Source organism: Natrix helvetica, assembly GCF_964273705.1.
Source record: "Natrix helvetica genome assembly, chromosome: 1".
In the NCBI taxonomy this organism is placed as follows: Eukaryota; Metazoa; Chordata; class Lepidosauria; order Squamata; family Natricidae; genus Natrix; species Natrix helvetica.
In genome coordinates, this window is record NC_138548.1 from 87,382,634 (window position 1) to 87,407,085 (window position 24,452).

A 24,452-nucleotide genomic window follows, 5' to 3' on the forward strand; every position below is an offset into this window, starting at 1 on the left:
AATTAAAATTAAAAGAAATACAATGATTATGCTGCCCCCTGGATAATCAGTGTGTGGATAGAAAGGCAGTTTAGAAACAGTTAAGAATGGGGAAGTAGTATTCCTTTGTAGCTAGACGGGGAAAGCATATTAGAAGCAACACCCTTTTCAAGGGGTTTCACAAAACTTCACTATGTATCTTGGACTTTTTAAAGCACAAGGCTTAATTTATTAATTTGCCTTTGCTGGACCAATTTCAGATATTTAATAGCACGCCAAGAAATAAAATATATAAGGGTAAAGGTTCCCCTTGCACATATGTGCTAGTTGTTTCCAAGTCTAGGGGAGGGTGCTCATGTCTGTTTCAAAGCCAAAGAGCCAGCGCTGTGCAAAGACATCTCCATGGTCATGTGGCCGGCATGACTAAACCCTGAAGGTGCACAGAACGCTGTTACCTTCCCACCAAAGGTGGTCCCTATTTTTCTTCTTGCATTTTTACGTGCTTTTGAACTGCTAGGTTGGCAGAAGCTGGGACAAGTAACAGGAGCTCACTCTGTTATGCAGCGCCAGGGATATAAAATATATAGCATTTAAATAAAGTTTTTGTTTAATTTGTGCAATTTTCAAAAAGATGTGTTTTTGATATCGGTTACCATCTTTAAAAAGCGAATGCCAAGCCTATGAAGCTACCATACCCTTCAACCTTTGTTTAAGCACTGTGTTTGCAACTCCTATTTTAATAGCTAAAATCAACCATGCTGTATACTCTCCATGGGAATTGTTTAGATATCCCCAACTAACGAACCAGAACTCTAGCTGGAGGGAATAAATGTACGTTAATCATCAATTCATAATAGGGTTAATGATACAACTAACAAGTTGATCAAAATGCAAAACAAGAACACAAGCCAAAGGCTCTGAAGGGAGAAACTTCCTGTTTTTAAAAGGGACTGTTCTCCTTAAGATTCCAAGGGTGTGGTTATGGGCAAATAAATGGAGCAGGACTTGAAAAAAAAGAAGGGAATGAAATTGGTGCAGAAACAGATATGTGAGCTTCTTAGCTTGATCTAATCTTTGTTGTAACACAATCAACCTACTGTGCAAATTTAAAAAAATAACCAAGAAGGAACATCACAGCAAATAAGTATCCACAATCCAGCAACATTAAGAATACAGAATATGCCTTCATCTACAGGGGAACATTGGCAAGATGGGAGGCTATGAACGGTTAGAACTACCCATACCTATCAATTCATGGCAAAATGATAGCAAATTTTGTTTTGCCTGCCTCTTCACTTTTAATGATATGAAACCTTTCCTGGTGTATTTATTTGAAGAAAAATATTCTGTTACAATTAATTGGCTTTGCTTTCCGCGTTTGGCCCAAGTTTATTTATTTTTTATTTATTTCTTGGATTTCTAAACCGCCCCCTCTCCCAAAAAGGGACTCGGGGCGGTGTACAGTCAAATGCAGATAAAAATACAATAATATAAAACAGTTAAATACATTTGGATGGAGGAGATAAGGCTGTACAAGAAATAAATATACTATAAAAACCCTAAAAACATCCCCAATTAAAATACCCAAACCCAATTAAGATATATCCCCGGGATGTAAAACTAAGAGAGTGCCAGGCCAGCTGATTGAAATAGGTGAGTCTTTAATTTTTGACGGAAGGAACGGAGGTCGGTGGTAGTTCGAATATCAGGGGGGAGGTCATTCCAGAGGGTTGGGCCCATCACAGAGAAGGACCTACTCCTAGGTGTCGCCCGCTGGCATTGCCTAGCGGACGGCACCAGAAGGAGTCCCTCCCTGTGTGAGCGGATAGGTCGCAGGGACGTGTGTGGTAGGATGCGATCCTGCAGATAACTAGGTCCTATGCCATGGAGCGCTTTAAAGATGGTAATCAATACCTTGAAACGCACCCGAAAGGCCACAGGTAGCCATTGCAGCTCGCGCAGGAGAGGTGTTACGTGGGAGTAACGTGTACTCCCCATGATAACCCGCGCAGCTGCGTTCTGAACTAACTGCAGTCTCCGGATGCGTCCCAAGGGAAGCCCCATGTAGAGGGCATTGCAGTAGTCCAGGCGAGACGTCACCAGCGCATGAGTGACCGTGCGCAGGGCACTCCAGTCCAGTAGGGGGCGCAATTGGCGCACCAGGCGAACCTGGTGGAACGCCCCCCTTGCCACGGCTGCCACATGGTCCTCCATTGACAGCCGGGCATCAAGGAGGACGCCCAAATTGCGCGCCCGCTCCACAGGGGACAGTTGTTCGCCCCCTATGGCCAGCGATGGTGTCAGCTGGCTGAATCGAGGTGCCGGTACCCACAGCCACTCGGTCTTGGAGGGGTTGAGTTTGAGTCTGTTGTCCCCCATCCAGACCCCGATGGCTTCCAAACACCGGGACATCACTTCGACAGCCTCGTTGGGGTGGTTTGGGGTTGAAATGTACAGCTGAGTATCATCAGCGTACAGGTGGTAATCAACCCCCAAACCACGGATGATCTCACCCAGCGGCTTCACATATGCGTTGAACAGGAGAGGCGAGAGGACCGACCCCTGTGGCACTCCACAAGTGAGTGGCCTCAGGGACGACCTCTGCCCCCCTGTCAACACACATTGCTTCCGGTCGGAGAGGTAGGAGCCGAACCACCGCACAACGGTGCCTCCGACTCCCATCCCCTCCAACCGGCGCAATAGGATACCATGGTCGATGGTATCAAAAGCCGCCGAGAGGTCTAATAGGACCAGGATAGAGGAACAACCCCTATCTCTGGCCCTCCAGAGATCATCAACCAACGCGACCAAGGCTGTCTCTGTGCTGTGCCCGGGTCGGAAGCCGGACTGGCGTGGGTCCAGATAGTCGGATTCGTCCAGGTGTCGTGGGAACTGCTGCGCCACCACATTCTCAACAACCTTCGCCAAAAAGGGGAGGTTGGAGACTGGACGGTAATTAGCTAGCTCCATTGGGTCGAGCGAAGGTCTCTTGAGCAAGGGTCTCACCACCGCCTCTTTCAAGGCGGTTGGTAAGTATCCCTCACCCAATGAGGCGTTCACCAGGCCCAGAAGCCAGCCTCGTGTCACCTCCCAGGCTGCCAGTACCAGCCAGGAGGGGCAAGGGTCCATTGAACATGTGGTGGGCCGCAGCCGTCCACACAACCTGTCCAAATCCTCGGGGGCAACAGAGTCAAACTAATTTATATAGAATTGTTCCTTTAATCTACACATACTGGTTCATTTTTATAATTAAAATTCAATTCCACTGCCACCCTATTTTTGCAATAGCAGCAATCTACTGTAGATGAAGAGCAAAGAATCAATTTCTGTCTGTCACTGACCTTTATATTATAGAACAATTATATTTTTTCAAGCACCTTTTCTGTCAATGGTCCTCAGAGAAGTATTCTGGGAAATATTGTAGTGTGGCACACATGTGTTATTCATAATCGTTGAATTTCATATTATAACATTCACTGCAGCATATTTTTGGTTGCTGTACTCAAACTACAACAGAATTTTAGAACAGCAAATTTATTTTGTGCTATTTATGTACGTTTATGAAGGAGAAGTGTGAAAGAGAGAGCATGAAACTGCATGAAAACATCTCTTATAATATGAAGCTTTCATCCATTTATCTGTACTTCAAGAAACAACTTTCCATTTTCCCGTAATATTTTGGCTAGACAATCTGTTAAGCTCAATCAAATGGAGTCACAGTTGGATGAAAAGCCAGAAAGACCTTAATTATTTCTCTGTCAAACTGGAGGAAGGTTTCAAATGGCATGCTAGTGAGCTCTGTCTTTGGAATTCGTCTGCTTCAATACGCTTATTTTTATTTATTTAAAATGGAAAGCACTTGTCTGAACAGTAGTGCAGATAAAAAAGAATCCAGGACAACATTTCAATCAATAAAGCAACAGCAATATTATGGGTTGGGGAAAAAAGGATGCAATTTCAGACCACATCCATCAAGGTAACAAGAAACTCATTTCCTATATACATAGCAAAATCTATTGTGTTGACAGATTGCACAATTGAAGGTAATTCAAAGAATAACTGTGTTGTAATCTATTTAGTATGTGGTAGAGCTGAATAGCACTTCAAATCCAAAGACATAAAAATGCTTATGAATGGACTGGGTGGCCCTTCTTAATTCAAACATCTTGCCCTAGGACAGATTGTAAAGAAGATGCAGCATTGGACTTTATGATTTAACCTGCCTACAAATGTGATAGATGGAAAAAAATGATTGATTTAAGGCCCCAATTTTCCTGGGCCTGTAGATATATTTGGAATATTGAGACCAGTGACCAGAAGCCAAACTGATTTTCATCTCATTTGTCCTAATAACCTCTTCTGAGTTCCTAATATAGTCTCTGCCACTCATACCTGGAGATCATGCTTTATATTGCAGCTCCCCATTTAAAAAAATAAAAATTGATCCTGGTAGGTCAAAAAGGAATTGCAAGATATGGTGACACCCATGTCCATGGACATATTATGGAACCCCAGGATGTAGAAGATTTTTCAAATGTGCACAGTTCACCAGCCCATAAAGCCACACATACCTTTAATCATCTGCTGCAAGTATAAAAAGGAGGAATAGGGAAAGGGGATAAAGAAAAAAGAAAAGAGAAGAGAGCATGGGAAATCAAGATTCTTACAGCAAAGAAGCAAATATTTACATTCTCTCTACTACTGTAAAAAACGCCACTTTGAAACAAGCCTTGCATAAGGTAGTGATGTTTACCTGTTGATATTTTTGATCTAGAGGGGAAAAATAGCACCAGTAAGGGTTAGACTGTTAAAGGGACCTCTGGAGAAACACAGAAAAAGTATGTCACTTTCCTAAAACTTTCATTCTACAAGAAATCTGTCCCATCAGTAACTTCTCTTGCTTAGATAACATTATTTTCTTGGTCTTCTAATTAATTCCCTGTTACTGAGCTCGTTCAGTTCCGTGGAAAAGAAAAATATTACCTTTTTTAATCTCAGAGTGCCAAGTATAATTACTGGGCTAATGAACACAGATGTTATTAGTATATCACTTGTCTCAAATGCGAAAATGGTTTATGTAAAAGGTGGTGTAACAGGGAGGATTGTTAACTATGGCACACAAATTCTTAGGTCTATTTGACAGTAGGCTGAGCCAATTTAGTCAGAGGCCAATATAAATACATTTCATGATTTCTCTGCTTCTAGGGGAACAGACGGTTCTAAAATCAGAAAATGTGAGGGGGGATTTTGCCTTGCAATATGCTGCCTTTATATACGCAGTAGAATCTTATCAAGTATTTGGCTTCCTCTTTACAAATCATCATTTAAAATTCAACAGTCAACCATGGAAATTAGATTTCTTTCCACTTCTTCTACTCAGGTACAATGGTAAGAAAAAGAAGCTATAATGAAGATAATTGAAGAATTCAGAGGAAAGCAGGTGAAGAAAGCACGAAATCTTGTTCTTTGATTAAATCTCAGGCCAGATTGGCTGGGAACTTTGTTATTTTAATATATCTGGAAAGTGCCAGGTTGGAAACAAAGACTTTATCATTAGTGTATTGTCCAATTGCAATGTCTTCCAGGTGGTTAAAACTAAAATGCACCGTTAACAATGGATATTGATCTGTAAATTAACAATAACACAAAATATTGATCCAGAATAACTTATCCTTTAACACAGTCTAGATTTATAATTATTGGGTAACAGGGTTTGTGGTTTAAATTAGTCAAGAGTTTTGTAACCATATCGACAGCAGGACAAACAAGCTTAACAGGAATTCTGATGAAATGTGTGATTCTTAAAAGTTTAAAATTGATTTCCTTTGCAGATTAAGTTTTGTGTCTTCCTTCAATTATAGGGTAAAAATTTAAAATATTTTTCTCTGCTCTGTTGAGCTTATATTTAACTAGATTTACCTGAACAGGGTAAAATATAGCCTGTAGTGTAGGAAGAGTTTCTGTGAAGAAGTGATCCCAGGTTTCAGATAATACATAGATACGATCTTCTCCTAAAAAAAATACAACGAACATTAGCGAACTTTCAAGAAGCATGTAGTTATTAGGTACACAACTCTCATTTCCAAGTACAAATACAATCCACACATTGCTTGTTTTGTGAGATTACTGCAGGTTGCTAAGTATTTTCTAGATAAGCAGCAAAGGACCAGATAAGTGATAGCATCTGGCCAACTGTGAGTGATCTTGAAAAGGTTTGGATCTGGTTAATACATGAATGGGAGACTTCCAGGAATACTAGTTTTGGGAAATCCAGGAAGTAAGCAAGGACAAACCACTTCCATCTGATGGCCAAGAAACCCACATGGGCGTGCTCACATAGTTACTAGAACAGGGGTGTCAAACTGGCAGCTCACAGGCCAGATGTGTCTCACACACAGACCACGCAAATGTATCACACAGAGACCACGCAGACCCCAGCTCCGTGAATGGGAAAAACATCGCGAAACATCACTTGATGGCAATGTGACGCTGTGAATTTGACTAGAAGCTGAACCCGGGAAGGTTCCAAATACTAATTTTCACAAAGGGAGATCAGCTGCAATTGCAATGACATATGGAAATTAAGGACTTCCTGGATACTGCAGTTGGTGCAGAATTTAGCTGCCATTTATGGTAAGAATCACCAGGGTCACCCAATGCTTGCTTTCCTAGTCTTTTACTGGTTTCCAATAGATTTTCGAGTAGAATTCAAAATGCTGGTTTAATCTATGGGGTCCTTTATGATATAGAGTCTGGATGTCTGCAAAACTAGTTAAAGTAGAATTGACCCATCTGATTTGCTTGCTGCAAATGAGAATGCTGAAAGTACCTCTTCCCCATGGAAGATCAGAAGAGTGAGAGGCAGGGCATCATGGTTTTGTTGCTACATCCCTATACTATAGAAGTGCCCTATGGAGATCTGAACCGGACCATCCCTGACAGTTTTCCAGAGGACTCTAACCCACATAACATTTAATTAATTAGAAATGTTGGAAATTGTTTAGGAAATGGTTTACTTCCAGATATCTTTGGGAGTAGGGTAGGTTTTATAGTTATCTTTCTAAGGTAGTGGTTCACAACTTCTGGTCTGTGGAGGGGAGGGGTCTACGAAGAAAAAAAATATGAAATAAATATTATGATTTAAATCTAGAGTTAAGTATTGATGGTCCATGGCCACAAAAGGTATTTAAAGGGGCTCAATGGTGAAGAAAAGGTTGGGAACCATTGTTCTAGGGTTCTTATGCATTTGTGTACCTTGACAAAAAATGCATGAAATTGATAGTATAAAAATGCTGCAGATACATAAATTATAACACATGGCAGTTATGCCAACTTTCTATTTGTCTTCCTTCCAAAATAAAACAATGTGCTGACTTTTTCTGAGGGATAATCAGTATTCCACACTGCCTCAGGCTAAAGTCATATGAAAACTATAAAAAATGATTTATTTAAAAAGGAAAAAAAATATGCTTAGCAAAAAGCCCCTGTTGTTTAGAGTTCATTAACCTTTAACTAAAAATGTGGGCATTCTCCCAGAGAGAGAGAGAGAGAGAAAGAGAGGCAGAAATAAGAGTAATAATTTAGCAGGCTTCAACTTTCAGGGCATTTTTTTAATTGTTCATTTTATGAAAAAAAAATCTATAAGGTATCCCCAATCCTTCCTATTTAAAGAACATTGCAGTATCCACAAAATGTCAAAAGGGTTCAGTACAAGGAATTTTAATATTCTATTCCCAGTTGTACAAATATATCAATTAATGAGGCACATACTTGGGTGAAGGGTATAACAAGGACAATGGTCAGAGGAAACCAAAAGTCCAATTTCATAGGAGGAGCTTGGAAATACTTTGTTCAACATCACAACCTATGAATCAAGCCTATATTTTATATAATCCTATTACAATAAGATCACCTGCAGGCTAAACATGAAGTGAGGTTTATGAAGACAAGACCTATTCCCATAGTCCTCACCTACATCCTGAACTTGAGAGCAAGTTTTCAAGGGGCTTTCTACTAGCTGTTTGTTGAATACAACCATAAATCTCAAAATGCTTATGAATTCTATGTTATCATGGTTTTCTGCATAGTGTGGCTTTTATTTATGTGTGATTGAATATCAATAGAACCTTTACTTAATTCCCAATGCAGAAAGATAAAAGGCAGAGATGCTGACTGTACAGTAGTCCTAACATGAGCTGCTGAATATATGCTCAGGTTTTAACAAAGCAGTAGTTTAATGCTAAATTAAGACTGCAACCAATTTCATTGTTTACATGATGTACAATGACAATAAAGGCTGTTGTTATTATTATGTGATTAATCTTTGGTGAGATTCACAGCCTTTGGGGCTGGTTGGTAGTTCAACAACTCGAGACCTAACCAAGGTCACCACGATGTAAAAAAGATGTGGAGACTCTAGAAAGAGTGCAGAGAAGAGCAACAAAGATGATTAGGGGACTGGAGACTAAAACATATGAAGAACAGTTGCAGGAACTGGGTATGTTTAGCTTAAGAGAAAGAAGGACTAGGGGAGACATGATAGCAGTGTTCCAATATAATAATAATAATAATAATAATAATAAATTGAATTTATTAGCCGCTCCCTTTCCAAGTAGGACTCGGGGCGGCGTACAATGGAGCATATAAAACATCGAAAATGTATAAAAAACAAATAGACATACATACATACCAAACACATATACACATACACGGACACGGACACGGAGGAGGTAACAAATTACATCATATAGACAGTTAAAATTAGCATTAAAATACCCCAATTGTAAGAACTCAATATGTAATTAAAAATTTAACGTTTAAAAACAATTTAAAAAACAGTTAGGAGGAATAAGAGAAAAATTACGATTGAGCCAGGCCAGATAATTGAAAGAGGTGGGTCTTCAGCTGTACACGGAAGGAGCGGAGATCGGACGTAATCCTGATGTCACGGGGGAGGTCATTCCACAGGGCTGGGCCCATCACAGAGAAGGCTCTGCTCCTGGGTGTCGCCCCCCGACACTGTTTGGCGGACGGCACCCAGAGAAGTCCCTCTCTGTGTGAGCGAATCGGTCGTAGGGATGTGTGGGGCAGGATGCGATCCTGCATGTAACTAGGCCCTATGCCATGAAGCGCTTTAAAGATCATAATCAAAACCTTGAAACGCACTCGGAAGACCACAGGAAGCCAGTGCAGCTCGCGCAGGAGAGGTGTTACAGGGGAGTATCTAGTCCTCCCCATAATCACCCGCGCGGCCGCGTTCTGGACCAACTGTAGTCTCCGAGTGCATCTCAAGGGAAGCCCCATGTAGAGAGCATTGCAGTAATCCAGGCGAGACGTCACTAGCGCATGGGTGACTGTGCGTAGGGCATCCCGGTCCAATAAGGGGCGCAATTGGCGCATCAGGCGGACCTGATGGAACGCCCCCCTTGCCACGGCTGTTACATGGTCATCCATGGACAGCCGGGCATCTAGGAGGACGCCCAAATTGCGCACCTGTTCCATGGGGGCTAGTTGGACGCCCCCAATGGCCAGAGATGGAAGCACCTGGTTGAACCGGGAGGCCGGAAGCCACAGCCACTCCGTCTTGGAAGGGTTGAGTTTTAGTCGGTTGCCATCCATCCAGACCCGTACGGCCTCCAGACACCGGGACATCATTTCGACAGCCTCATTGGGGTGGTTCGGGGTGGAAATGTATAGCTGAGTATCATCAGCATACAGATGATATCCCACCCCAAAACCACGGATGATCTCGCCCAGCGGTTTCATATATGTGTTGAACAGGAGAGGCGAGAGCACCGATCCCTGTGGCACTCCACATGTGAGTGGCCTCCGGGTCGAACTCTGCTCCCCTGCCAACACACGTTGCGTCTGATCAGAGAGGTAGGAGCCAAACCACCGTAAAACGGTGCCCCTGACTCCCAGCCCCTCTAGCCGGCGCAACAGGATACCATGGTCGATGGTATCGAACGCCGCCGAGAGATCTAATAGGACCAGGATAGAGGAACAACCCCTATCTCTGGCCCTCCAGAGATCATCAACCAATGCGACCAAGGCCGTCTCAGTGCTGTGCCCGGGTCGGAAGCCGGACTGGCGCGGGTCTAGATAATCATTTTCCTCCAGGTGACGAGGGAACTGCTGTGCCACCACACTCTCTACAACCTTCGCTAAAAAAGGAAGGTTGGAGACCGGACGATAATTGACTAGGTCCGTTGGGTCCAGGGAGGGCTTCTTGAGCAGGGGCCTCACCACCGCCTCTTTCAAGGCGGCCGGTAGAGACCCCTCACCCAACGAGGCGATATATCTCAGAGGTTGCCACAAAGAAGAGGGAGTCAAACTATTCTCCAAGGCACCTGAGGGTAGAACAAGAAGCAATGGGTGGAAACTAATCAAGGAGAGAAGCAACTTAGAACTGAGGGGAAATTTCCTGACAGTTAGAACAATTAATCAGTGGAACAGCTTGCCTCCAGAAGTTGTGAATGCCCCAACACTGGAAGTCTTTAAGAAGATGTTGGATAGCCATTTGTCTGAAACGGTATAGGGTTTCCTGCCTAGGCAGGGGGTTGGACTAGAAGACCTCCAAGGTCCCTTCCAACTCTACTATTGTATTGTATTGTATTGTAAGGTCCTAGGAACTGTTTAGGTAACATCGGAGGATATAAGCTGTTCCAAGTGGATGGCTTTTTTTGTAGAATCAGAATGTTCAAGTCCGGTAAATTTAGAATTTCCAAACAGCGAGGTAGCCCTTTAGGTATTGCTCCAATTACAATCGGGACAACACATAATTTCTTTCCACAATCGCTCAACTTCAATTTGCAAATCCCAGTACTTTGTGCCTTTTTCTTGCTACTTATCTTCAATTCGCGCATCACCAGGTATTGCAATATCAATGAACCAAACTATTATTATTATTCATTAAACATGAAACTCAGTCAACTGAACATTTAAAAATGGATCACAAATACCATTACTATGCTAATGGTTGATGTGGGTTGCTGCCAGGGTCCTAGGTATCAACCAAGTATCTTCTTAAAGTATATTATTATTATTATTATTGTATTGTTGTTGTTGTTGTTGTTGTTGTTGTTGTTGTTATTATTATTATTATTATTATTATTATTATTATTATTATTATTATTATAAAAACAAGTCAAATATAATGCATCCCTTACGTTTTTACTAATATAATTCTACATAACACCAAAAACCACTATACTGGATCGATACATAAAGTTATTGCTTCTCAAAACATTTTCTTTACCAGGAAAAAATATGTTAGCGAGTATGCATTTATATTTCAAAACCCATTACACAGGATTTCTTCTAACCTTTTTCAGCAACTCTTAACTGAAGTGAGGAGTAAATTTGTGGTCAGCATTTGGCATGCATAATATGGAACATTATAATTCCATCCAAATAAACACAATTATAGTTTCTCTTTAAGCCTAGTTACCATCTTATCCCAATGCATACGGTTAAGAATATGCTTTGTCTGCTCACTCTACCTCTCAGACCTGGTTATAAAAGTAAAACATCCATTGAAAACTTTTGGAGTCTGGTCAGATCCTCCTCCAATGAAGTCAGATCCTAGCATGTTAATTGTGTCTTTATATTCATTTCTGAAATCATAATACAGTACTACTTAAACAGCTATTGTTTAAATAACTAAACAATTCATTCAGCCATTTAAAGTTACAACCAGTCCTCAGAGTTCTGGTTGCTGCAGTGAGCTGTGGTAAAAGGATTGCAATTTCCAACATTCCTTGATAGCTTATACAAAGTCAATGGGGGAAGCAGGAAATCAGAAGTCGCTTCTGCTGTTTTCCCCCCACTCACTCTCTATACCACTTTCCGACAGCATCTCCCCCCAACAGCACACATCTGCGCTCCACAGGGCCTGCCCATGGCACTCTTGAGCATCTGTCTAAGGTATCGTCCACTCCCCTGTAGTATCTGCATACCTGCCTATGATCCAGAGCCACTGCTCACAGAACCCCACCACCTCATCCACCAGCCTGGGACTCTTCCTACTTATAGACTCATGTGGTCCTGGCCTCATGTGGTCAATGGCAATTGGAACTGAGGGATTGCCGTGGCGGCATGATTCATTCATGTGATATCTTTGCAACTGCCATCACTTACAATGGAAATTTCACCCCAATTGTCATTGTAACCCAAGGCCTTTAATATACACTGCATGTTGAAGTGGTTTTTAGCAGGATTTGCAGTTGCATTGTGATAAAAAAAGAAATAACTATCTTTAAGCATGATGCACCATCACTGCAGATATAACCCCTTTGGTCTAAATATGCAAATATTTTTCAGGCCCCATACCAACAAAACTAACCATTACATGGGTAATGGGTAATTGTGGAACTGAAGAATCACTCATTTTCTCCCAAACTAACTTTCAGCAGCCATAAATGCCACCAACTGAGTTTTCCACATAAAGTTGAGTGATTCCGAAATTTATCATTGAAGAATTGCCAAACTCGGATTTTATTTCCAATCTAGAAGCACACATTTCTGGCTGCTGTATTTTCATGGCCTACGATCCAGATGAGCACACACTCCAAGCTGCTGTGTCAGGTCACATTGCAACATTATAGGCAGATGTTATTCATTGCTATTAGACTTGTTTCCAAATAAGGACTTGTGGCATTGCAGTCTTAGCAGCCTATGTCCCACTGAATCATAATAAAATTTTGTTTTTAAAAAATAAACTAAGATTGTAAAAGTCTCCCTCAAGGCAACTCTAATTATCTGACTTCAATTAGGTTGAGGGTTGGAATTTAACAATATAATTGACAGGTTCTAGAGCTGTCATATCACATCTGCTTTTTAATGTCTATCTCTGGTATTTAAGAAAAGTTCTAAAAATATCACATGCAACTTTTACAACCATCTGCAAAACTCTTTTTTTTTCTTTTGAATCCAAGTAACAGAAAAACAATAAACTAGAAAGCTTATACTAGTGAAGAAACAGGTGCAACAATTGAAGTTTATCTGGTCAGAAGTCTGAATGGTTTTGTGGTTAAAAAACTAGGATAGATTTATTTCTCCATAGGTTTCTGCTTCCTTTTGAACTATTAAAACTATATAACTTCCTGGCAGACTGGCAATTGAAAACTATTATTCTCTAGATAACATTATCCCATGTACTGTATGTCAATCTAAGATAAGGCTGCAGTGTATTTCATGAAAACCAAGAATGTGCCCCAATATTTTTGGAATTAACTTGGATGTCTTTTAGTCAGGCTGGCGCACATGTAGCTCGTCTTGCACAAGCAGCAGGCTGACATGTGAGCACATACATATACATGCAGCTCAAGGTGTGCAAGTTGAACTGCATGCATGCTGACCTGCCACTTGCACAAGTTGACCTGCGCACTGGTGCAGCCCAGTTCCCTCTCCCCTCATCTTACAGGGCCCAGCTGCAAAGGTTGGGGACCACTGTTCTAGACCAACTCGATGCTACAATCATTTTCAAACTTTTCACTATAATCAAAAAGTTGAGAGTGACTGGCTACCACAATGTATCCACAATGTTTTAGTTGTACTCATCAAGACCAAATGGAAAAATCATGAGGAACATAATCAAAGATTTCTGATAAAGATTAACAATTATAGGCATAACATAACTCATCCCAATCTATAATGTTTAAGCATAAGCCATGCTTTCCCTGCAGAAATATGAACAATGTTTAATAGTCTTTTGTAACAATGTTGATTTGATGGTAAAGTTGGTTATAGCCATTTGCTAGACATCTTTCACCACCAATTGGTCATCGATGGTACATACTGTATATACAGATAAATGCTGCCATGTGATAATTTAAATGATGCACATACCATGTTTCCCCGAAAATAAGACAGGGTCTTATTTTCTTTTAATCGCCAAAATAAGCACTTGTCCTTATTTTCGGAGAGGTCTTATTATTTTTGAGGTGCAGGAGGTGGCAGTGTAGTCACCTCATGGCTGCTGCTGTGCTACAATATTTTCAGGAGGGCTTATTTTCAGGGGAGGGCTTATGTTAGCACGTGCACTCAAAAGCCCAATTGGGCTCATTATCTGGGAAGCTCTTATTTTCAGGGAAACAGGGACACACCAAGCTATTTCTTCTCTTTTTTCCCAAATTGTATTGAAAAATAGATATTTAAAGCATGCTTTTCAATTAGAAAGATATTTTCCTCTCTTTTCTAAATCACCTCTATTCAATGCTATTATTGTGAATTTATTGTGTTGCTTGTACACATTAGGACCTGGGGATATTTAGCCACGTGACTCTGATATGTTGGTTTTTCCACGAATTAATCTTAGCAACTTCAGAAGATGATTCACAAAGTTTTCTGGAAACCCAGAGCCCTTCCCCAAGTTGTCAATTTCTATACTTGCCTTCACAAAACTTAACTTTTTCTTCTATGTATAGTAAACCTTTTGCAAGAAGTTGGTTCTGCCAAAAAGAAAAAAAAGGTTGGATTTTCAATAGTCAAAGACACAAATATTTTCAATTTTTACAAATGTTATTTCAAATAGATTTACCCAATCGACTGAATCAGCAACATATCTTAGTTTTAGATCAAGTAAATATGTCAAAACACATATGGCCAATGAAAGTTTTACGTGCTCTAGCTGTAATATCTCAATTTCTAATCAAACTCATTTCTTTTCTGCCCAAAGATTTTCAGGTTGGATTTTATTGCTATTATTGTCCCTTAATCATTGTATTGCGTTTTAATATTATATTTATATTCTACTTTCAGCTCCTGAAAGTCTCAAAGAGCATATATTTCTGGGTTGCCAAATAAATGTGGAAAATACATGTAAAGAAAGGCATATGATCAGCTAAAAACATTCTCCGTTCTGCAGATGTTCAATTGCGTGGCATATCTCAGTTGCAAATACCTTGATGGTTCAATGCTATAAAACATTCACTGGTGGAAGAAAACAACTGAACTAAATTCTTATGGAATTAGTGCAGAGACTGTTCTGTCTGTATCTGCAATGTATAGAATTTAAAAGGACAACACAATATTACAAATACTTATACCGGTTTTCCAGCGTGCTAAAAATTAGAACACAACCAAGACTTGTAACAATACACTGCATGAAGGAATGTCCCTATTTGCTATTAGCCACTTTATTTTATTTTATTATTTATTTCTTTTATTATTTTATTTTTTTCCATTTTATTTTTCTACTATTTTTCAGGTGATGGCTCCAATCTAATTGTATATCTGTCCACTGAATCTGCCTGTACTTTGGAATCTCCCCTTAAAGCAGGGAGTTTCCTAAAAATGTTTTGTACAATTAAAAACTTTGGGGCTGCCCCAGACACAACTCCTTCTTGTACCGATTGTGTTAAATAAAAACTGATACTCATTTCTGAACTTCAAAAAATAGAAGGAATGAGTCAATGTTGACTCTCTATTTTACATCATCAGTGCAAGCCACACTTTGCAAAACTTTACTTTCTTTTTTTTTAAAAAAGAGGAACACCTCAGAGCTTTTTTTTTAATGGGAAACAAATGAAAAAGCTGTTTAAATAACAATCTTGTTTTCTTGATATTTAATGCAGCAGCTATAATAGTCGGTTTAATGGGATGTATGGCCTTGCCTGCAATATCATTTTATTTACAATAAGATTTCTGATCATTAAACATATTTCAATATTTAGTCATCATTGAAGAATATACTGAAAATCAATTTTCACAAAGTTGTGATGAAGGAAAAAGAAGCTGCATCGTCAGTTTTTTCTCACTTCAAAAACTGTCCCTGTGAACTTTCACTGATATTTGTGGATTTTTTTTTTTTAGTTATTTTAATATATGCTTACGGCGAGATCTACCAGCATTTCCTGTTCATTTTCCACCAGACACTAAATATATATAAAACCCGTTAAAAAGTTTTTAGAACCACAGACCAACTCACAGAACCTCTTCAATAATTAATCTTGTTATTCTGCAGAATGTGGTTTAAGAATATTCATATAGATCTCCCAAGGAACTGGCAATCTAAAGTTTACTGGCAGGGAGAAGGAACGAAAGATGAAGCTAAGCAAATGCAGTCATCATCATCATTATTATTATTACTGCGTGGTTAATCTTTAGTGAGATTCACAGCCTTTGGGGCTGGTTGGTAGCTCAACAGCTTGAGTCCTAACCAAGGACGTAGAATTATTGTTGTTGTTGTTGTTGTTGTTGTTGTTATTGTATCAAATTGATTTGCTGTCTATCACTAAGTGGCTCACAACCATTAAATATTAGGAAATAAAAAGAAAGATTAAACGAAGGAAAGGAAAATAGAATAAAATAATAAAAATTCACGGTCGTGCAAATTTTCTTAAATAAATAATAAAAATATAACAATATTATGTACCAATAATAAAAATAATAAAACAAGCAAGGAAAAAAATATGTTGATATGACTAGTAAAAAAAAAAGATGCATGGGGAGCAGAGAGGTGAAGGGAGGCGGAGTCTGCTGTCAATCTAGCAGCCACCTCCAGAATTCCCTATTGGATCCCCAGGCCAATTTGCAGAGGCAAGTCTTTAGGTTCTTACAAGAAGATAGGAGGTTTGAGGCAGATCTTACCCTGGAGGGCAAGATGTTCTAAAAGGCAGTTGCTATGGCAGAGAAGGCTCTTCTTCTGGATCCTGACAGTCAGAGTTCTTTGACTGACAGGATCTGCAGTCTCACTGTCAGCTTGAGTAGGATGGGCTGGTCTTATCAGGATTACAGTTCATCAGGTAGCCCGAATCTATGCCACTAAAGGCTTTAAAAGTCAGAACCAGCACCTTGAACTGCACTCAAAAGCAGACCAGTAGCCAGTGCAATTTGCCAGTGTTCTACAATACTTATAATCATGGAATTGGGGAATTGCTCGGGCCATTAAGTCCAACCCTCTGCTCAGTGCAAAAAATATCTCCATTAAACCATCCCTGACAGAGACTTACTCAGCTTCTGCTTACCCTTAAATCAGAAATGTTTAATAAGAAAGATGCCTCTCTATAGGTAATTGATTCTAATTTCAAATTATTCTTACTGTTAAAAGAATGTTACTTACTGTTTTCCCTCCCTCACATTCAACTGATATCTGTCTTTCTGCCTTCTGGAACAATATATAATAGTCTTTTGTATATTCATGTCCAAGGTGCCCTCTAGACTCTCAGAATTTCCAGGCAAAGTGGTCATAAGAATTCAAGAAATTAAAATCCTATACACATCTGGGTACACCGGTTTAAAGGCTGGAGGTTATGCATGCAGACAGAATTTTATGTAATAAAACATGCCCATGGTTACGAGCAATCCTTCCACTGTGAATAAGAGGCTGATGAATCATATGAATAATTTGTATAAGTAACTATTCCTCTAACATTTATGGGAAGTGTTTGTGGTTTCAAGATATAGATGTACTCCACTGCCTACAGTTTACCTATACTGTATGCACATGGAATAATTCACAACTATCCAGAATAGTTGTGAATTCCTTGTCTGATGGAAAATAATTGGCTGACGGGGGATCTTTGTGCAAGCAAGCACACAGAGGAACAGTGAACAAAACAGAAAATTGGTCAGCAGTATTATGTTCAATTACCCAAGCAACTATTTTCCTGCAAATTCAGAACAAACCAAAAGAAAAGGAAAGCAGGCAAAAATATATGTGCACAAATGGTCTAAATATACAGCAATCATGGAGAAGAAGCTCTTCTTATTTTGAGACATGCATCAATGCCCTTGCAGTGCTTCCTTCCCAAGAAGCTTTATTTTGAAAGACTATGTCAACTCAATTAAAATTACTCAATAAAGACTATGATTAAAATAATCCATGGTTTGTTTTTATGTTGCATAAAAGTCTAAGTCCCTTTTTAATAGAAGACTCTGTGTTACCTAGAAGTTACTTCAGATTCAATAAATATATCTATGGGCAAAAGTAAGCAATAATCTTCTGAAATTTCTCAAAATGCTAGAATAAACAATTACTTGTGTTATTCTCACAAACCATGCCATGTATTATATTTTCCCTCCTCTCCCCACTGTAATAACTTATGAACTTAGGTAAAGATACTAGAAAACAAAGTATCTCGAATTAAAATTCCAGACCAAAAAAGAATCATATCACAAAGAAAAGTTGGAGGAATTTACAAGGAAATATAAGGTCTCATCTACCAGAATTCACGCAGAAAACAATAGTAAGTGGTTAGATATACACATCATGGTAAGTCATAGTTTTGTTTCCTTGTTTCAGCTAAATCTGATTTGTGAACTCAGTAACTGTGTTTTGAGCTTAGATATGGTATGGTTAACTGACTTATTGAACAAACCTTAAGTTCTGAAGTTGTATTACCATATATTTGTTACGCAGTCAGTATGAAATATAAGCCACTTGATTAATTAACTCTTGGTTTAATAGAATACATGAAGCTTGGCCTTTAAAACTTTGTCACATGTAAGGACTAAGCAACCAGATTATTTCCAGATTGTTAAATAACAAGCTATCAAGAATCTCTTTACACATTATTCCAACATACGAGGAACAGTAACTGGTAACTTATAACACTTTACAGTTCTTTTAAATATCATGTTCAAGATGTCAGTAGCTTAGCTGAAAAGTTCACTTCCTATCAGAGATATGTGCAACTTTGGACAATAAAATGTAAAGGAAAAAAAAACAGGTTTTCCTACTGCCATCATTTAGCCAAAAAATAGCTAGGACAATTAGTGGGCAAACTCAACTTTTGTTACCCGAGGAGCCACTTGGTAAATGAGTTGGAAGAACTAAAGGAACTTTTAAATCTGCATATACAGATGTAAAATGCCAATAAAACTGGATGATTGCATTACAAAGCTCGGTTGAGCAGTGTTAATCATGAAAATTTCAATAACCAAGACTTGAGTATTTTTTTAAAAACTGGAACATTCTACCCAATTAAACTAGGAAAGAACAAAGTGTGCTTCCTTCACAGGGAGAAGTATCTGTTGGAATAGTTTATTCAAGATTACGTTGCCAGCATAAACCACCAGACAATTCTACTTGTATTTTTTTCAGTCAGACTCCTGTATGAAACATGAAGTTTTGTCTTTTATGTTTATAAAAATGTATATCCCATACGTACATCTTTGTATGTATCTCACATATCTTCTGGAAGGAGTATTACTAGAAGTTCTCTTTGAAACACAAAATTCCCCTATATGCAATTAAAGTCAAAATGATACGTTTGTGTTTAAGGCACAGAGCACACTAGTCAATGTGATTACAGAATTGAAAATGTTCACTATTGAGAAAAAACAGTTGTAGATTGGTTAATTCTGTTTTCATGAAATGCGACAGTGATTTAGTTATGAGTACTTCAGTAAAAAGTACAGTAACTACTGTTCAAGAATTACAGAAATGATAAACAGTTGCTCTACTTTTCACACTGTGTAACTCTTCCGCAGTCCTCTTGCATAGAATTAGGATCATTTCTTTAAAATGCATACATGTTTATAGTGTGCTGATAGTTAAGTTTCAGTTTAAAAGGGAATTAAAACTATTACAGATCAAGTGATCTGGTATCTCACAATTTGGCCTGTTTGTAACTCAATTTAAAATATTTTTATTATTTTAAAAAACTCCACCTAAAGTAGTAAAAAAAGAAAATTCCTCTCTTGCTCAGATTAGGTTCATATTTCTGAGATGAGATTACAGTTCTCAAATTTGTTATTAAGGGAACTCTCCTTTACAGCTAAGATTAGGGCAGGAATAAATAGAAAGTGGATCTTTAAGAATGTTTAATAAAAATGAGGTTTCAGTCCATCTAACTACCATATTTCCCCGAAAATACAACATGTCCTGAAACTAAGGCCATGCCAGATTTTCGCAGTGGGCAAAAATATAAACCCTCCCCTGAAAATAAGTCCTAGTGAAGGGGTGGGTTAGCCAGAACAGGGGGCAGCCCTTCCCCGGTCACCTCAGGGCTTCTTGGCCGCTTAATTGGAACAGCTGGGCCACTCCATTCATAAAACAGCTGATTCACAGGTGCCGCTCAGACCTCTGCCTCCAGCAAACACCGGTCACTTTTGCAGCCAATTGCGGTTGCAAAAGAAGCCAGAGGCCAAGCAACACAACCCAAATGCCCTCCTTACATAACGGTGACAGTCACAGCTCGCAATTCTGTCCACGGAACAGGAAAAGAAGGCATGAAAATCAATACACCTGGGACATCGGAAGAAGCCCTCCGAGGAGACGCCACTGCTAATGTACAGGAAATCACCCCCCCACCTGCAGATCAACCTTTTAAAGTGGAGTTTCACCAGGATGAAGGCGACACAAACACCATCTTCATCCACCTCTTCGTCCTGGTGAAACTCCTCTTTGAAGATCTGCAGGTGGGGGGGTGGAGATTTCCTGCATTTTGGCAGCAGCATCTCATCGCAGGGCGTCTTCTGATGTTCCAAGTGTATGGATTTTCATGTCTATAAGAGGTTGCTTCTCACCTACATATTCACATTGAAGGCTTGAAATGGGGCGTTTTTGCAAAAGGCTTGAAAATGTGGAGGAGGATATTCCTGCCCCTCACCCTGTTCCGAAGGTCAGCACAGACTGAAAACAGGATAAGAGACAAAATCCCCCCTCCCCATTTTCAAGCAGTTTGCAAAAACACCCCATTTCGATCCTTCACATTATTGAAGGCATGGAATGGGGCGTTTTTGCAAACCACTTGAAAATGTTGGCTTTATCTTAATGCTTACAAGCCAGAATTGTAAACCATGGTTCCTTTCTCATTTAGAAATTATGGCTTGTATGGAGATCAACAGCCAAACATCTCTAGTAAAATTGATATGCCAATAAATCATTCCAGATTTATTTAACAATTAAAGCTAGCAGGAGTAGTGAATAAGTTGAAATTCACCAGCACGCATTCATCATAAGCCATGATTTTCAATAATGCTAATTTATTGTTCAGTCTTTATTCTATTATTGTTTTAAATGACTTTTAAAAAAAAATCTAGAATAAGCAAAGCCTAAATTACAACAACAAATCATTGGGAGAAATAATATTTTGTTTTTTTCTTATCCCTTCAATGCCATTACATGCACTAGAATCAATTACTAACAAGTGTTTGTAACCTACAATCTTGCCAGTTAAAGTTGGCTCTCACTAAATCTATTAAAACATTTAGTTATTAATTTACTATCATGACATTCACCTGACCTGAATAGGACTGGTTTAAATTTGTGTTACAAAATAGCACACTATAAGATATTACCTGGGATTACAATTTCCAGTTATTTTTATTTCATTACTTAGCATGCAGTAAGCTTGGTAAGTTTAAGAATTTTATAGGGTATTTTCCTGTTCCTAGAACAAGAAAGGATAAAATTTAGGAAAATTCAGTACATCTGTGCATGAAAATTTTGTGCCAATTTATGTGTGTGTGTACATACATACATACATATACACACATTGCACAAACTATGTACATTTAAATTTAATCTTTGAGCCAATATTGCATAGGTTATTGCTGTTACAAGAAATGCATTATAATAGTGTACACTGAATTGAGGATAAAGAATACATTATAAGTTGGTCTTCCTTTTTAGAAATCCTTGTGGCTACTTCTGGGAAATCTAAAAGGTCCCCAATATAGAGGTGGATTGAAGAAACATCCTATTCATAATTTGGTTTCATAGGTTTCATTTTCACTAATGAGGCTGCTTTCTACAGTAACAATGGCCATGAATTTGTGCATACTTTTTTTTCATTGTTGTAGATAACAGGACCAAACTGGTTAAATTTAAGATCTTTGAGGGCTGTTTATGAGTTAAAAGATAAATAATAATTTCACTCTGACTCATGCATTTCCTCACCTCCAGTGTTTGAATTATTGTTGTTCTGCAGACTATTCAGATTTCAAAAAGCAATGCTACATTCCCTGAAAGGCTTATTAAATGAGATTTCTGTTCGTGTGTTTCAAAGCCACAACCACAATATATTTTACTGCATGCTGGAACTATGTGGGTTTACAGCTTATCTAACATGCATTCCACATTTAAGTGCTAAGAATGGGTATTTGCACTGTACATCTTATGTCATTGCTTAGGTAGCTTTTTCCAAAAAGGTGGGGAAGGGCTAAGTATCATAGCATGAATTCCTAGGGAGGAAAACTCAACAAAGAAAGCTATTCTTAATGATAGTCTCTTCTCAGTGACCACTGATGTCATCTTAAATCAATATGGAGAAATGCATTAACCCTGTGATACAAGAGACCACATAAAGAATTTCTGATTAGGAAATATTAAACCATGAGTTGAATATTTATTGAAAAGTGGAATATCTTCAAAGACTGTGATTGTGTAAACTTCTACAAAAGTTCTAATAAGGCGGAAACTTCGGCCTTATTATCAAATCTCTTTATTCTTTTTGATTTTATAATGTTTAACGGTACTCCAGAATCTTCTAGGACAGAGATCCTTAACATTGGGTCCATACACCGGCACCAGTTCACAGTATACCAGAAACTGGGCCATGCAATTAAGTGAAGACTCGTATGCAGGATGCAGGCAGTATACACGAAACCATGTCCCCTCTGGTCTGCGGGGAAGCCTCTCTCCATGGAACCGGTCCCTGGTGCCCAGAAGGTTGGGGGCCATTGCTCTAGGAGAACCTGGTAATCTTGGATTAATAGCCATTGTCTAAAAAGATTTTGGGTACATTTTTTATCCCAAATGTTCATAAGGCATTGAAGTACATTTCCACTTATAAGTTTTGCAATGAGAATGATGAAGGGAATGTGGAGAAGAGAAACATGAATTGTGAGCATTGTAATTTAAGCAACACATACCCCCATCTACTGGGGGGAAAGAGGGGGTTTTGAGGACAGAAACAGAGAAAATTCCCTAGTTGTGAACCTTTTTCTGAAAACTATTTTCCAATTGTTCAAGAGTTTTTAAAGAAAAAGACTCATCCTCATAGTATTAACCTTAAATGGGGCATTTTTATGTAATACACTCCTACCATTTTAAGAAAAGAAGTACTAACTTTTATCAATTTATAGTTCTGTGAATAAGGTTGTCTAGCTTTGGTTTAGCCTTTGCTATCATGCTATGTTGTCCAAAACACTTTCTAGCTTTTCCAAGAACTTGCAGCTACTTAAAAAGGAGAAGAAAAAGGAAAGCCAGCATAAAGGTTTAACCAATTTCACTGTTTCATTTATCCACTTAAGGACTAAATGTTACCTGAAAATAGTCTGTGATGAAGGATCCAAGCTCACTCTTCAACAACTGCCTGGAAAGAAATGGATCACTTATCATGAAAACACTTCCAGAAAATAATAATAAAAAAAGACATTTACTGAACTCTACAATGCAGAGGTGTCTAAGAAGATACTTTGACTTTTATGTATTGTTTAATTTTATTTCTTTCATTATTTTCCATGACACATCTGGTAGTTGACAAAGAATCCTAAGTTTGTGGAACACCAAACTGTTAGCTGGTATGAAATTACATTCAAAGCCAGCTTCATATGTTTTTAATGTCATTTATCCCTCACTTGCATGAATCATTTAGAATTACATTCTGACAATGCATTTATTGTAGCATGTTAACTATCTGGATTAGAAATACTTATTTGTATGAGACAAACTTTATAGTAAGAACTTGATCAAAAGACCTGAGTCTTCACACTTAACTCCTGTCAAGGAAGAACAAGTTCAATTTCTAAAGAAGGCAAGATCTGATTTGGCTATCTCCTGCATTCCTAGATATTATTTTTGAGTGGGCTGGAAAGCAAAACCAAGATTTCCACTCTTTCCAGTCAGGTTAACTCGTAATGCTTTGATGTCCCATCCCACATGCATTTAATGACTAATAATCATGAAGAAACCATTTCAAACCTTACAAAAATCTATTAAGGCTAGGTCCAGTCACCATACTAGAAGAGAAATATTTTCAGCAACTTTCCAGTACAGAAAACCCCTGTCATTTTCTGATCAATGACAAACATTATACAATTCCAATTTCAATACTTTATCCTCAAGTAAATCACTATAATATTGCTTTTTAAATCTGATTCTTTTCAAGCAGAATTGAGGTATAGCTAATTTTGAATACCTGAAAATAAAGGAGAGGATGAACCCATGGAACTTTCAATTAAATCCCATCTGTGACTTCTAAATAATAATTTAAAAATCATTTTGCAGTAGGATGTTACTATTATGACAAAATCTCCCTGTTACAGTTTGTCATGAAGCTGAGACTCTGAGACATCACTTTTCTCCTTGCTGCACCCAGTAATTTATAGTACCAACATTAATTCAATACATGAGATTTGTAAGCATTCTGAATTCCTGTCCTCAATTTCCACCCCATAGTGCTTCTCAAATTATGGGCAGCCATTCTTCACCAATGTTATTTCTTTCCTCCTCTTTAAATTATCCCATTCACTGGACTAACAAATTTGCTTTCTGAGCTTATGTAAACTAAAACCACCAATTC

At 38.7% G+C, this 24,452-nt stretch overlaps 1 protein-coding gene across 4 annotated transcripts in view; it reads right to left on the reverse strand.

Moving 5' to 3' along the window:
• PRR5L (proline rich 5 like) overlaps nt 1–24,452 on the reverse strand; it is a 72,758-nt gene that overhangs the window by 19,957 nt on the left and 28,349 nt on the right. For all 4 annotated transcript variants that reach the window (XM_081936355.1, XM_081936354.1, XM_081936357.1 and 1 more), the window contains 3 exons: nt 23,195–23,243; nt 14,372–14,429; nt 5,899–5,990 (listed from right to left, as the gene is read on the reverse strand). In XM_081936355.1, the coding sequence (XP_081792481.1) occupies nt 5,899–5,990; nt 14,372–14,429; nt 23,195–23,243 (199 nt within the window). The remainder of the gene's footprint in view (nt 1–5,898; nt 5,991–14,371; nt 14,430–23,194; nt 23,244–24,452) is intronic.